The sequence below is a fragment of the Chaetodon auriga genome, chromosome 9 (genome assembly GCF_051107435.1).
Source record: "Chaetodon auriga isolate fChaAug3 chromosome 9, fChaAug3.hap1, whole genome shotgun sequence".
Classification (NCBI taxonomy): Eukaryota; Metazoa; Chordata; class Actinopteri; order Chaetodontiformes; family Chaetodontidae; genus Chaetodon; species Chaetodon auriga.
The window spans coordinates 27677501-27691822 of record NC_135082.1 but is presented as its reverse complement, the minus strand read 5'-3'; the positions used below and the strand labels follow the sequence as shown (position 1 = coordinate 27691822).

Genomic DNA, 14322 nt, shown 5'->3' with positions numbered 1-14322 from the left:
CTGTTTACAGTCACACTGTGGGGAAATCACCTTCCTTTTGGGGACAAAACGTGAGTCCCCATGACATAAATCAATCAGTTTTAGGGTGAAGACTTGCGTTAAGTTTCGGGTTAGGCAAGCAGCGGTTATGGTTACAGAAAGTCTCCGGGAAATGAGCCGATGTAATGTTCCCAAAAGTGATGGAAACGTGTGTGTGAGTGTGTGTGTGTATGTGTGTGTGTGTCTCCATCACATGCATATCTTAGTCAGTAAATTGGGCTTTTGCAAAGTAAGCAGTAACAAAACAGGAAATGAAGTGCCTTTTGGGTGTTGTTTGTTGATACTGTGAAAACACACGGGTCAGTCACATAGAACCTCATCACTGACCCCTAGAACACCTGAAAGCACCTGTAAACTCTTTAAGAACTCTTGGTGGCACCATCAAACCTAAATAGTGACACCTAGAAACTCCTAAAGAAACCATGAAACCTCGTCAGGGAATCTTAGAATCCTGCCAATTAGCCCTAGAACTGCTTAAATGATGTGGAACTTCATCTCAGAGTCACTTCAGTGACCCCTGGAACCACTACAGAACTTTCTTAATGATCCCTGGATTCATCACATATATACTTAAAACCCTGGACCTTCTTCATTGAGACCAACAATTTTATTAATGACCCCTGGATCCTCCTCAATGACATGTCAACCAGTTCATAAGATAACCTGTAATCTTCTGAGAGACTCCAACCTCCCCAGTGACCCGTGGAAGCTTCTTGGAAGCTTCTTCACTGGAACCAACTAATTGATCCCTAGATTACTGGAACATTTTTAAGGAACTGGAACCTCCTCTAAGACTCAAAGAACCTCCTCAGCTAAGGAAACCCTCTTTCAATGGCACCTGCTCAATAACTCATAGAACTTTCTCAATGATCCTTCTTGGAAGCTCCTCAAGGAATCCCTGTGAGTTCTTGAAGGAGTTCTTAGACCTTCTCAAGAACCCCTGAGAACTCCATCAGCAGCATCTAGAAACCCCTGGAAGCTCCTCAGAGACAGAAACAGTCTCCTCTGTGACCCTGGGACCTTTTCAATGATTCTTGTCAGTGATCCTTGGGAGTTCGTTGAACATGGAATGCCCTTAAGGAATAGGAACTCCTTAAAAACACCTGGAACCACTTTTGAAGCTATAAAACTCCTTCAGTGACCTCTGGAACCATGGTCATTAAATTCTTGTACCATCTCAAAGAGTCTTAAAGCCTCCTAAATTACCTCCAAAATATTCTCTGAACAATGGACGCTCTTAACAACTCTCAGACCTTTCTCGATGATCCCTCGAACCCACTTTATGAACACTATAACCACCTCAAGAACCCATGGCACAATGAAACTTCTCAAATAACTTCCGGATCATCCTCAGTGACTACTACATCCTGCTTACTGAACCCTGGCACCTCCTCAAAGACTCCGCCTTCAAGACCCCATCCCAGCGTTCCACACCATCAAACTTCAAAAAACCCTGGAAACTTCTCCGTGAATCGTGGAACCCACCCCTAACTCCCTCACTGACTCCCCGGACCTCATCACCACTTGGACATCCTCAAAGAACCATAGAACCCACTCAGTGAACCCTAAACCTTCAGATTCACTCTTTAAACTCCCACTGACCCTTCGACCCATGGGACCTCTTCAAACATCCAGGTACTTGCTCAAGAAAACACCAGGAACCCATCAAGGAACTTGCTCAGTGGAACTTTCTCAATGTAATTCAGCATCTGCTTCATTAATGTGGAACATGAAGAGTTTATTTCTGCTGGGAAATACTGGAAGCTGCTGAACAGCGAGTGCTGCTGGAAATCTCTGAGTCTTTGGACATGAAGGCTTCACAAGTTTGAGAAATCCTAAAAATAATGTGTGAGTTTCCAGAAAGAACAGTTCCATCCTGGGAGTTTCTGACAGGCTGGAGGAGAACTGCTGGCCCCCATCATCACCCACCGGAGAGAGAAGGAGGAGGAGGAGAAGGGGGGATGATGGAGGAAGAGAGGAGAGGGGTGAGAGAAGAAGGGAGTGCGGATCCCTGGAGAGGAGAGAGAGGAGTCAGAGAGCGGAGGCCTCTTGTAGAGGAGCAGTAGAAGGGAGGAGGAGACAGATGGAGGCGATGCACTTCACTGAGGAGAACACATGACCTCCTCTCCTCCTCTCTTTCAGTGTATCTTGTCTTTCTTTTTCTCTCTCCATCTTTAAAGTCATCAATTTCACATCAAAGGAGAAGTCCTCTCTTCACTCTTCATCCTCATCTTTCCTCTTTTCTGCTTCCCGTATTTAAAAACTTGACATATTCTCACAGCCGTCAAGCCTGGAAAAATCCCCAAACTTTCATATCGTGCTGACTCGGTGACTTTCTATTTTCATGGAAAATTTACACCCCACGTTAAGTTACTCCTCCGTTGTTAAGATTAAGACTTTGCTCAGGGTTTCAAGAATCACGCACACACATCTCCCCGACAAAAACCAACATTCAAGAAATAATAAAGTGGAGTCATAACACATGTGCCTACACAGCTTTACACATACGTTTCCAGAGGGTGTTGAATGCGAGACGGTAAGGCCGAAGATGGAAGAATAAGTTGAGAGCACCGTGTCTAATTTGCAATATTATTCTCTTAAGCAGTCAATCAAACTGACAGTGCGTGTCTTCACACCTAACAATGTTGTATTATGCTAATCAAAGCTTGATTATAAATGTTATTTTAATGGCTGATGTGCCCTCAGTTTAGTTCTTTTAATTTATTCTTCTTGATTTACTCTATCAGGTGTTTTACTGCGTTGCAATCACTTCCTGTGTCTTCACTTTTCATTTTGTGCTTTCGAACATTTTCATTGTTTCTGTATAAGCACTGAAGTGAATGTTTGCTGATTTCTTTGTGGCCTCTGCTGTTTGAGTGGGTGAACAGTAACTGAACGTTTCTGCTGTCATTCTTCTCATTGACAAACTGAGTGAGTAAACACGGGCGTCAGATGTAAGTTGTGGGTTCAGGATGAGTCTATGAGTGTTTTCAGACCTTCATTGTTTAGAGCTGCTGAACCAGATTCTGGTTCGTTTTTTGTTGTTGGCACGATCAGTTTCTGCAGCTCTGAATACAACAACTGTACTCGAGTGAGAACCAAAACAACCACAAACAACTCCTAGAGTGGTTTGTTTGTGATGGCAACATGATCCGACCGTGTTCCAACCCAATGACAAGGTGCACCAGTTTCAGCTAAACGGCGCCTGCAGCCAGGTGAAGCTTTGCATGCTGGGATTCAGATTAGCCGAATCAACCACTACTAGCAGCGAGCCAGAGACTGAATCCAGGTCTGATCTGGATTAGCTGAGTACATTGACCTCTTTGGGTAGGAAGGAGCTTCTTCAGGACCTTTTCCCTGTTTTTACACATCCAACCAATGAGAGGAGTGAAACCAAACTAACTCGAGGTTTGAAAAGGCCCTCTGACGACTGTGGGAGTGGAAATCAGGCTCACGCAGTTTCACAATAATTTAGATTTATGAAACATACATCTGCATCTGACATGTTCCAGTCCACACACATCTGCAACACACAATCACGAAAAGATGACTCGATTATCTCCCTGTGAGATCGGGCTTATTGTAACACACAACACGCGTGTTAGCAGACGTGTGTCTGCAGCAGAGCAGCTGACGTCATCCTGCAGACTGAACTTTCATGTTTTTACAATTTTATCTGGAAATCAAACTGGTGGCTGATTAAGAGCTGAGATAGAAAACCTCACTGATGTTTTGCCTCTCTCGTGTGTGCGTGTGTGTGTGTGTGTGTGTGTGTGTGTGTGTGTGTGTGTTGTGCAGCGATTACGACAGCTCTCAGACTGATGCAATCAGCAGATAAAGAGGTTGAGTGTGTGTGTGTGTGTGTGTGTGTGTGTGTGTGTGTGTGTGTGTGTGTGTGTGTGTGTACCCAAATACAGTATGTTTGCATGTGGTTTTATCTAGGGAGGTGAGTACATCACATGCACGCACACACGCGCACACACACACACACGCTTCATAAATCAGCTTGTTATCCAGTAACCATCAGTGTCAGGCAGCAGATTCCTCCCCCTCTCTCTCTCTCTCTCTCTCTCTCTACATTATCCTTATGTCTCTCTCCCACTTTCTACCTTTCTCTTCACTCCTTCCTTCCCTCTCTCTCTCTAACTTCCTCTCTCTCTCTTTCCACCACTCGATCTCTCCGTCTCTCACCGCAAACACACACATGCAATCAAATCCCACAAACTACATCCTCCTCCCCTCCCACCGGTCCTCACTCTCGGGTCGGTTTCACTCCTCTTTCCGTCCGTCCATCACAGACAGGAAGTGGGTGCATTAGCAGAGTGAAGACAGGCTGATGGAATTAACGTCCATTATCTGACCATTTACAGGACAGAGAGCAGGGTGAAACGTGGAGGAGGAGCAGAAGTGAAATGATAGAGATCTCACCACATCGAGCTTCGTCGGTGCTTTCAGCTCTGCAGAACAAACCACAGAAAACATGTTTGTGTTGTCCGTGTGGGCAGTTTGGTTAGCTTCGCAAACAGTAAACACCAGAGCTGAGTGTGGCTGGCAGAGACACCTGCCAAACGTGGCAACACACACCCTGAAACAACCTCCCTTTAAAGGCTACAGCTTGTGTTTTTCTTTGTAGTTATTGTTAACAAACTGACTGAAAAGAGCAAAACCAATAAGTGTTTTAGTCTTCTGACTTCCTGCCTGTAGCTCTGAGCTCCAGGCGCATTGATTCCTCCTGGAAATCTTTAGAAACATCGCGCAGATTTAGAGTTTCCTTTCCTTAAAAAGGCTCAGTAATTTCCCAAAATGGCTGCTCGCTGTGGTTTTTAGCTAATGTGAGTCAAACAGGAGGAAATAGTGCATTTGTTGGGGACTATTTTCAGCGGCGGATGAATCCACATTTAGCGTATCAGTGAGTATTTGGGGCAGCAGTGCAACAGCAAACTTCTTCTCAAATGCATCCTAAAGAAGTCAAATATGTTGCTGAGGGTGCAAGTGAATATACCGTCGATGTACGAGGTCAAAGTGCTTTTATTTTGAAGTTTAAGACATTTAAATGTTCCCTGAAATGACTTCCTCAGAGTTAAATCACATCCTTGTTTACTACAGGTCATGGCATCTTCTAGAAACTGCTCTGAAGTTCAGCTAAATGTCAGCTACCCGTGTTTACTGTGACGGAAAGTTAGCCAACAGTCATTCCTGCTTTCTTATCTCCAACGAGCCGAAAACAATGGCAGAATGACAAACTGTTGCTGGTATGCTTCATGGGAAAGAAGGAACAACAACACGTGAAGATCAACTGGATCATCAACACCAGCGCCATCCACCAGCGCACTGAAGCTCTGGTGTTTGACCTCCTTCATGTCACATGTGGTACATTTCAGCTCAGCTGTAAATGGAACAGCAGCTGGACTCCAGTTAACCCCCGCCTGTGTCACATGTGAGCATCCAGACTACAGCCGGATTACGCTCAGATTATATGAGTATGTACGTATATGTGGATAATCCACCTATAAAAGCAGTTGGAAAATGAACCAAGATGCATTAAGAATGAAGTAAACTCTCTCTCTCACACACACACACACACACACACACACACACACACACACACACACACTCTGGTCTGGTGTTATTTAAAGGTGCGTGAGGAGGATTTGTGGGATGCGGTTTGTAAAGTTGGCCTCGGCTCGCGGCTTCCTCTCGGATGGATGCTTGCGATCTGGCACCTGGTCGCTCTGTTTTTATAGAGTCCCGCCCTCGCACCCTGCTGTGTTGTTATTGGCTGGGGGCTAAACACCCACTGCCCAAAGTTGACGCCCAGAACGCAGCAGAATAAGAAAAAGCAGGTGGAGGCCAGAGTCTCTGCAGACACAGACGCTGTGATGATCAAGACGGAGTATTTTTACATTGTTTTTCAGGAAAATCCTCCTCATTCTGCCTTTAAGTGCATCCACCTCCACAAATAGCACCAACACCGCCTCATGGTCAGTGCGTAGTGTCACATGATGCTGCCATCAAGGATCCACCACTGCACGGTTTGGCTCAGCTGTAACCTGCAATGAGACGATCTAATCCTGCAGACGGCAGTTCACTCCGACTTTAAAACGAGGAAGCAAGTTAAAAAAGCTGTGTTTGAAAGCAGCTAATGTAACGTTTGAATGAGAAGACGGGATACTGCTTTTCAGACAGATGGATTTAATTTTTAAATGCAGACAGGAGCAATCAAACTCAAATCCGACTAAGTGGAGTCACATGGTACTGCTGAGGGTAAAGAAACTCTGATTAAATGGTACAATCGGTGGAAGGGCACAGACAGAGGATGTGTTTGAGGCCAGTCGGTTTGTTCCTGCAGCTCTTCATCAATCTGTCTGAAGCACTTGAGATCTGACCGATCAACAATCAGTCACACAACCGAATGATCGATTCAGTCTGCAGCAGCGGAAAACACAAGGAAACAGGCTGCTAAGGAGACAGACAGCAAGCTGAGCCGAGTCCCTGCTTCAAAAAACTAATTAGGAAAAATACATTCTGCTGTTTGGTTCGTTACTGCCGTAATTATGGCTGGACTCACCATTCAGAGTTGAAATTTAATTATGTCCAGCTGCGCACAATATACTAACTCAGTGCTTCGAGGGTGGAGCGCGTTCGCTCCTAAAAAAGAGAAAATCGCTGTCAAAGTGTTAAAACGAGCACTAAATCAAAGGAGTTTTGAATGGGCTTTGGTTGGACGCAACAGAGAGGGATGATCAACGAACAGCTGGAACGAAAAAGACAAAAGAAGAAAAAAAAAAGCGTAATAAACGTTTTAGTATGAACGGGGAGACGGTGCTCGGCCCGTCGTGGCAATAAAGGTTTACGTTTTGAATCTGAGAGAAAGTGAGAGTAAAGTGTATCTGTGGTGGTGTGTTAATCCTCAGAGGACTCGCTGTAATCTGTTGACCTCTCTGCTGGTACAACACACACGCACGCACACACACACGCACACACACTTCCTTGGGAAAATACCTGCAGCTAAAACATGTTTGACCATCAAAGTGGAAGATTGTACAATCCCTTCACACTGCAGCAGACGCACACACACACACAACATAACCCTGACCTCATTCCAGTGTGTGTGAGGAGATACAGCCACTCACACACTCTCCTGCTGTCTATCGCTGCATCACACACACACACACACACACACACACACACACAGAGGGTGGCAGTAGCCTGTGGGTGTGCGAGCAGCTGTGAATAATTGTGTTTACAGATGGCATACGTACGACCTGTGGGTTGAGAGAGGGAGGCAGAGAGTTGGTCTTCTCGCCCTCACAAAAGAAGACAGGGATGACATTTACACTCAACCTCTCTCTCCCCCTCTCCCTCTCTCTCCACTTTCTATTTTTTGCCCCGTTTTCACTTCAGTTCCCTTAATTGGCGTGAGTCGTAACGAGGCGCTAACAGCCGAGGCAGAACAATGAGCGGTGACATAAGTAAAAAAAGATGGCGGAGTGTTTTTAGACGTGTGTCTAATGAATCATTTGGCTCCAGAAAGCAGGTAAATGAAGCCTTTTGTTTATACCAGAGGGAAAATGAGTTTTGAAAGTAGAACAATAAAAGCCAACAGCTACTGTATATCATGATCTAATCAGAGGGTCTGTGCAACAAAGCCACACAAGTGGGCCTATTTGCCTGGGAAAATAAGAAATGCGACTGCAAATACTGGGACTAAATACAGTTTGACTATGCACTGGTTTATGTTTTGGCACTTCAAAGACTGAAAGAAGGCTTTGCATGTAATAACTGACCTACAGTCTGCTGGTGCTGGTTTAAAACGCATGCCAGAGGGTTACAATAAAACCCTTTACCTCCATCATTCTCTATAAAAGGCCTAAATTAAAGCAGAAAGTTCAGTAACTTCTTAGCTTTTCACAAAATTTTTCATCTGCAGCATAAAGTTGGTTGTTTGGTATTTCCACTACAGCAAGGACAGAAATATTAAAGTCAAGATGCATCAAGTTAGGACTAAGCTAACATGTCGGACCAGTTATGAAGAGAAACAGTACATTTTGCCAACTTCTAGTCTTTGATGTACGTAAAAGATCGTACGTTAAAGGCGGTAAAACAGATGGAAAAAAGTCAGTGTGCATCATGATGTGTACTTGACTGCAACACACTAGCATAATGCCCAAGTTAGTGCTAACAAGTCTGTTTTCCTGTCTTCAAGTTTTTCATTTATCAAATTACACCAAAGCTACTGAGTTAAAAGAAAGCAAGTCAGTACAACACGGAGCTATTTTCCAAATTTCAGTGATCGATGGTTTCTAACGTTATGATAATCCACGCTAACAAGATTTCTACATTTGACTGCAGCTAGTTTGTTCCATGCTAAACTGGCTTTAAACGCATCAAAATAAAAAAAATAATTAAAAAAAAAAAACAAAAAACAAAAAAACATCTTTATGTCTGTTGCGTTTGCACACTGGTAAATCTGTGTTGTGATGTAGCATCGTTAGGCTAATTTGCAGCACACAGTAATGTTAGCGAATGTTTCCCTTTTAGCATTTCTGTATCAACACAGCTTAAGAGTCAACATGCTGAGTCATGGTAGCAATATGCTAACAAGACTGTGAAAACACTTTGGTGTGTGCTGTGGTGTATCTGTGTCAGTTTCTTACTGCTAACATGCTAAAGCTAACAAGCTAAGTCTGCTTTCATCCCCATAATCCATCAGTTATAACTGTTTTCAAAGCTGCTGTCCTGCAAATGACAAACAGTGGCAGACATATAAAAATCAACATGCTAACAAGATGACAACAGGCTGACAACATGCTAACGACTGAAGACAGAGGGAGTGTATTGTGTTAGCGTACTCCCCGCTAGCCTCCCTCTGTGGATCTATAAGTGGAGCTGATGGAAGGTTGGACTCGGTGTGATTTACATAATTGGGATGTTAATTCGTTAAGCCATGGGAGTTGATTATGTTGCATATTGATTGTGTTGAGCTGCTGTGAGGTCACACACCTCTTTAACGAAGGTATACACAGCACAGGGAATTGTGGGAGTCTGATTAAAAATACAACGTTAGCGTTCCTGCTGACACACTGTATCTCCACACACAGTGCAACGTGTGTGCGTGTGTGTAATGAAAACGGTGTTAATGTGTGTGAAAGCCGGCGGTGTTTATTGGTTTTGAAGTGTGTACACGTGTGTGCGTCTGCTGATGGATGGAGGAGGCGGGGAGGTGAAAAGAGGAGTAGAGGGAGGGGAAACTCCACCTGGTCTTACCGTTCTCCGGGTGCTCCATCTCGCCGATGCTGCCGTCGGGCGTGGTCCGCTCGTAGTGGTCCTCCGGCAGCGCCAGCGGCCCGATCCGCGGCCCCGACGACGACTTGGAGCTGGGCGTCTCCGACTCCTCCAGGCCGCTGTCGTAGTAGCTGTGCTGGGACGCATCCTGCAGGTCCTGCGCCTGATTGGCCGTGGAGAAGGTCACTCGGCGGTGGGGGAGCTGTGATTGGCAGACAGGGACACAAAGGGGCAGGATTAGTTCGGCTTCTGGAACTCATGATGACACTTTAAGTTAAATTTAACATGCAGATGGTTTTATTAGAAATCACTTCCAGTTTGATCTGATGCAGATGAAGCAGTTTAAATGATTAAAGACATCAAGAAGAAGCCAGACTGTAAAAATAACTTTAAAGAAGTCATTTAGACACAGCGACTGGAAGACTCACTTCCCAAAACTTTCATTTCTTTGCACTCTGTTCTCAAACTCACCGGTTTGATGTTTTTTTACTTTCATTTTACTGCTCAAACCTCGACGATCAGTCAACGCTCATCTCATCGCCACAGATCTCATCTCGTGTCGGCCTATCACTGCTCTCATGTCATCTCATTTCACATCATCCGGTTATCTCAGCTCATCTTTTATCGTATTTCATTTAAAATCCGGTCGACACGACAGCTTTCTCTGACCGGTGTCGAGTTCAGCTTCACCGCCACAAACTGAAGAGCGAAACCATTCTGCAGGTTTAAAAGCACAATCGACGCGTTGGCGTTTTCCCACGTCAGTGAGGAAAGACTGTCCGACTGACAAGACGTGATCAGAGAGTTCACCGACAGAGGTTTCCCCACGAGCCCGTACGCTTCAAGTTCATCACTTCAGCCAGAAAATAAAGTACCGCTGCAGTACCAGAGTGTGAAACTGACAAAACATCAGACAAAAGACTCCTTCTATCGTCCAGTTCAATACTTATCAGATATATTCAGATCAATGGCGGCCTGGTGGCCATGAGCTGCTGCGTCCCTCCTCCCTGTTCAGCTGTGGATTTTCATTACTGGTCTTAAAAAACCTCAAAATAATAAGAAAAAAACCTCGAAACAAGCTAAAAGTGTTTGCTTCGCTTTTAGTGATGTATATTTTTGTATTTTAGAAGAAGAACCTCATGAGTCTGGATCCAGATTCCATTCGACACTTCATCGTTAGTTTCCTGTAAAATTCCCCGACATGTGTTCGCTCTTCTCCCACAGAGTCGTTTCTGTCATGAAGCAGATTGTTTTAATAAAAGCAGCAGGCTGAACACACACTTTACTGCTCCATTTACTGTGTTTCTGGGGGTGGAAGGTAGCTGTCTGACTCGTGTGTTTGATGGTTTTGTAATTAAAATACAATTAGCCTCCCTATAGCGCTGCAGGGACGCTGGACGCCACTCACGCAGACACACAGACAATGTGCAAATACGCCGAGCGCTGCCAAACAAACGGTGTCCTAATTCAAAAGCACACAATGCACTGTCAAACATTTCAATCACACACACACACACACTCACACACACACACACCTGACCGGCTCAGGCTGATTAAGAGCAGCGTCCCTGCCTCGGCAGATACTGCATCACAATGGTAACCAGTACGCCCTCACTCATCCCACAGACACAAACTGGTTTGAGCTCTTTTTAAAGCCTTTATCTCCACTTTTTGCAGCGCTTCATGAATATTTATTTCCCTTGTGCTGGGATTCAAACCAGCAACCAACTGGCCATCAACCAGACGACGGCCACCAGCCTCCGCCTCTGCACACAGTCCGAGCGGTTCGGCTAAAGACGCTTAAAAACGTGTGCAGGACGCAGCTACAAACAGGCTGAATTAATGTCACGCTGATGGAAAAGGTCCAAAAGTCAAACCACGGCGGAGCTGTCCTTTAAACTGTGTGGACACTATGTGCTGCTGAGGCATCAAAGGCAGATCCCCGGCGCTCCAGGCGGCGGGCTCCTCTCCAGGTACACACATTCAGACGCTCGGTAATGACGGACTCTCAGCACACTTCCTGTCACGCTCTCAGCAGAGTCCCTGCGAGCAGAGGCGTTCACAGAGGTCACTAACTGTGTTCTTCTGTTACTGGGATGAAACCGGAGGTGTGTGTGCTGCGAGTCGGTGTTTTAACCTGTCAGCTTGTACACTTTCCTTCTCACTACGTCCCTGTTTGCTTGCTGTTCGTCCTCACCACACCTTCCACTGCATGATCACATTAACTCACCCACAAACACAGCAGACCTTCATCAGGAAGACCTCACCCGCTCTTCACCCGCTCATGATTTCATCTGTTTTCCTGCCTCCCTGGATGAGGAGGCTCAACCAATCACAAACCCTCGAGCTTCCACTTGTCTTAGCAGTGACAAATCACCATCTCCTACATCAGCAGATTCAGTTCAATCTGCTTCAACCGCTTCTGCTCCCAGATACCGGCGCTAACATCCAACCAGCACCACCCGAGTGGCGGCGGTCACGTTCTGACGCTGACTGGCGGCACTCAGGTGACTTTATCTCACAGTTCAGTTCGATGCTGGTTGTTTAAACTGTGCTGAACACACGTCATATCAGTGCTTAGTGTGACCGGAGGCGAAAAAGCAGAAGAAAAATCCACAATCATGGAGCTCACGTTGGAAAACGTTGGACGCCATGGAAAGAAAATGTGATCTTTTGAGCTGAAATGTGCAAAAGCAGCAGTTTGTTAACTTTAGACGTGTTGTCACAAAGAGCACTTTGACAAAGAATAAACATTTCCATTTGCCAGATATTCAGATTTGTCCCTACCTGAGCGCCTGCAGCGGTCTCACAGTTAAATGTGTGTGTTCGGGAAGGCAGAGAGCGAAGTGTGGCAGTTTGTGTTATTAATAACTGCTTCCTGCTTCCAGCTTCCTCTGCTCTGTTTGCTGTGTGAGCATTAGGAAATAAATCACATCTATATATACATGAAGGGAGAAATGAAGCGGATCAAATCGTCTCGATCCCTCTCCTGCCTGTCTGTCACCTCCAGCGCGCCCAAACACGCCACACACACTCAAAATCCCTGTTTTTTCTGTCCTTTTTCTGCCTCTGCTCGTGTGTGAGTGTCTGTTTGTTTGCTGGAAAAAGAAACGCCGCCTCAGCAGGTTGCACTGTGTGAAAGTGGAGCAGATCAGAGGGGAGGAATATAAAGACCAAGCAAGATCCAGCACCACCTCCACCTCAGCCTCAGCCTCCGCCCGGCCGCCGCCGCCATCTTCGGCGTCCTCTCGTTCTAGATCACCGCCACGTGGAGGACAAAATGGCCGCCCTCTGCCTGACCGCACACGCTGGCGTTCCTCACCGCTCTGTTTTCTGTCTAATGGCCGTCCTGAACCTTGGAGACGTGCAGGCCTCCACAACCAAAGTCCTCCTCTACAGCTGGAGGAGATGCTTTAGAGAAGGAAACCTGCAGACCGGCGGCGTTCACGGACTGAGAATCGCCGATTTAGAAGATTCATCATGACTTCGGACGCAGGAAGAAGCCTCAAAACAATCCACCAACAAAACTGGTCCAACCTGATCTAAAACCATTCACTGTGCACCCAGACTCAGGTCCTGGATCAGGTCTACGTCACTACCAATCAGGTGGACCTAACGACACTGAAGTTTCATCATCATCATCATCATCATCATCATCATCATCATCATCGTCTCTCCTCAGCAGCCTGTTGTTCTCCATTTGAAGCTGTTAATATTCTGTGTTTAACCCTCCAGACACACTGTACATTCTGGACATGCGTGTGTGTGTGTGAATACGCTGTAAGGTGATGAAGGTCAGCAATTAAGAATTCAAGGGAAGCAGCTCGTCGTGGCCTCCTTCCTCAACAGCAAACTGTTAATGCTGCACTTTGAATGGAGATCGTGATTATTTCTCGGCTGAAGAATATTCAGTGCTCTGCAGGCAACGTGCACATATGCATGTTTATGTAAAACAAGGGTGCATGATGAACCATTTTTCCTTGAATCCATAGTAACTGACCTTCATTACCATCGCTGAGGGAAACACTCAGGCCATGAATATGCTGCCAAACGCATCATGCAGCAAGGCGGAATTGAAAAGGCTTTAAATGGAGCACAATGCAGAGGTTACAAGATGGCTGCAAAGTGGAAGCAGCGTGAGATCTGTGAGTCTCTCGGTGACCAAAAGAATCCGACACAAACAAGAGGACGACGAATTCAGCGTCTTCAGCGAAGCAACAACGTCAGCGCGCAAACGTCCCTGAAACGACCGATTCTTACTTAACTCACACCGAAACACAACGGAAACTGAAGCTGAAGATGTTTGCATGACATTTCTGTGGGATTGTAGAGGAAGAGGAGGTCCAGGAGGAGCAAAAGGAGGAGAAAGATGATGGGGAGGAGGATGGTGAAGTACGAGAGGCGACGAGAGTAGCAGGGGGAGGAGAAGTGGAGGGTGAAAGAAGAAAAGGAGGAGCAGAAGGATGGTCAGAAAAGGCAGAGGTAGAAATCAGAGAAGGGAGGAGAGCAAGATGAGGAGGAGCAGAAGAGGAAGGAGCAGTGGGAGGAGTAAGAAGAGGAAGGTAGTGGATGGAGGTTAAAAAAAGGAGGTGGAGGAAAAGGTAGAGAAGAAGAGCAGCAGTGAACACAGGAAGAAAAAGAGCGGTGGAAGAATACAAACGATGAAGTGGAGTAGAGGAGAGAGCAGGAGGACGAGACATAGGAGCATAAAGAGGAAGCAGCAGGAGGTACACACCAGAGGAGGAAACAGGAAGGAGATGAATAAGAGGAGGAGGATGGGAAGAATGACAGCAGGGGAGGAAGAGTAACTAGAAAAGGAGGACCAGTAAAAAAGGAGGAAGACGAGTGAAATAAGGGAGAAAGAAAAGGAGCAGGAGGAGGAAAAACAGTAGGAAGAGGGTGAAGCCAGTGGAGGAGGAAAAGGAACAGCAGGAGGACTAAAAGGAGGAGGAGGAAAATATAAAGGAGTAAGAGAAAGAGGAGAGGGAAAGGAATAGG

The 14322-nt window shown here is 45.8% G+C and overlaps 1 protein-coding gene across 5 annotated transcripts in view; it reads right to left on the bottom strand.

The window, feature by feature from the left end:
• The window catches only part of LOC143325725 (protocadherin-1-like), a 166995-nt gene that overhangs the window by 75297 nt on the left and 77376 nt on the right, over positions 1–14322 (bottom strand). For 3 of the 5 annotated variants that reach the window (XM_076739001.1, XM_076739004.1, XM_076739005.1), the window contains one exon: positions 9307–9526. In XM_076739001.1, coding sequence (XP_076595116.1) covers positions 9307–9526 — 220 coding nt within the window. Of the gene's footprint in view, positions 1–9033; positions 9527–14322 lie in introns of those variants that run through there. The other 2 variants (XM_076739003.1, XM_076739002.1) reach the window with 2 other exon arrangements.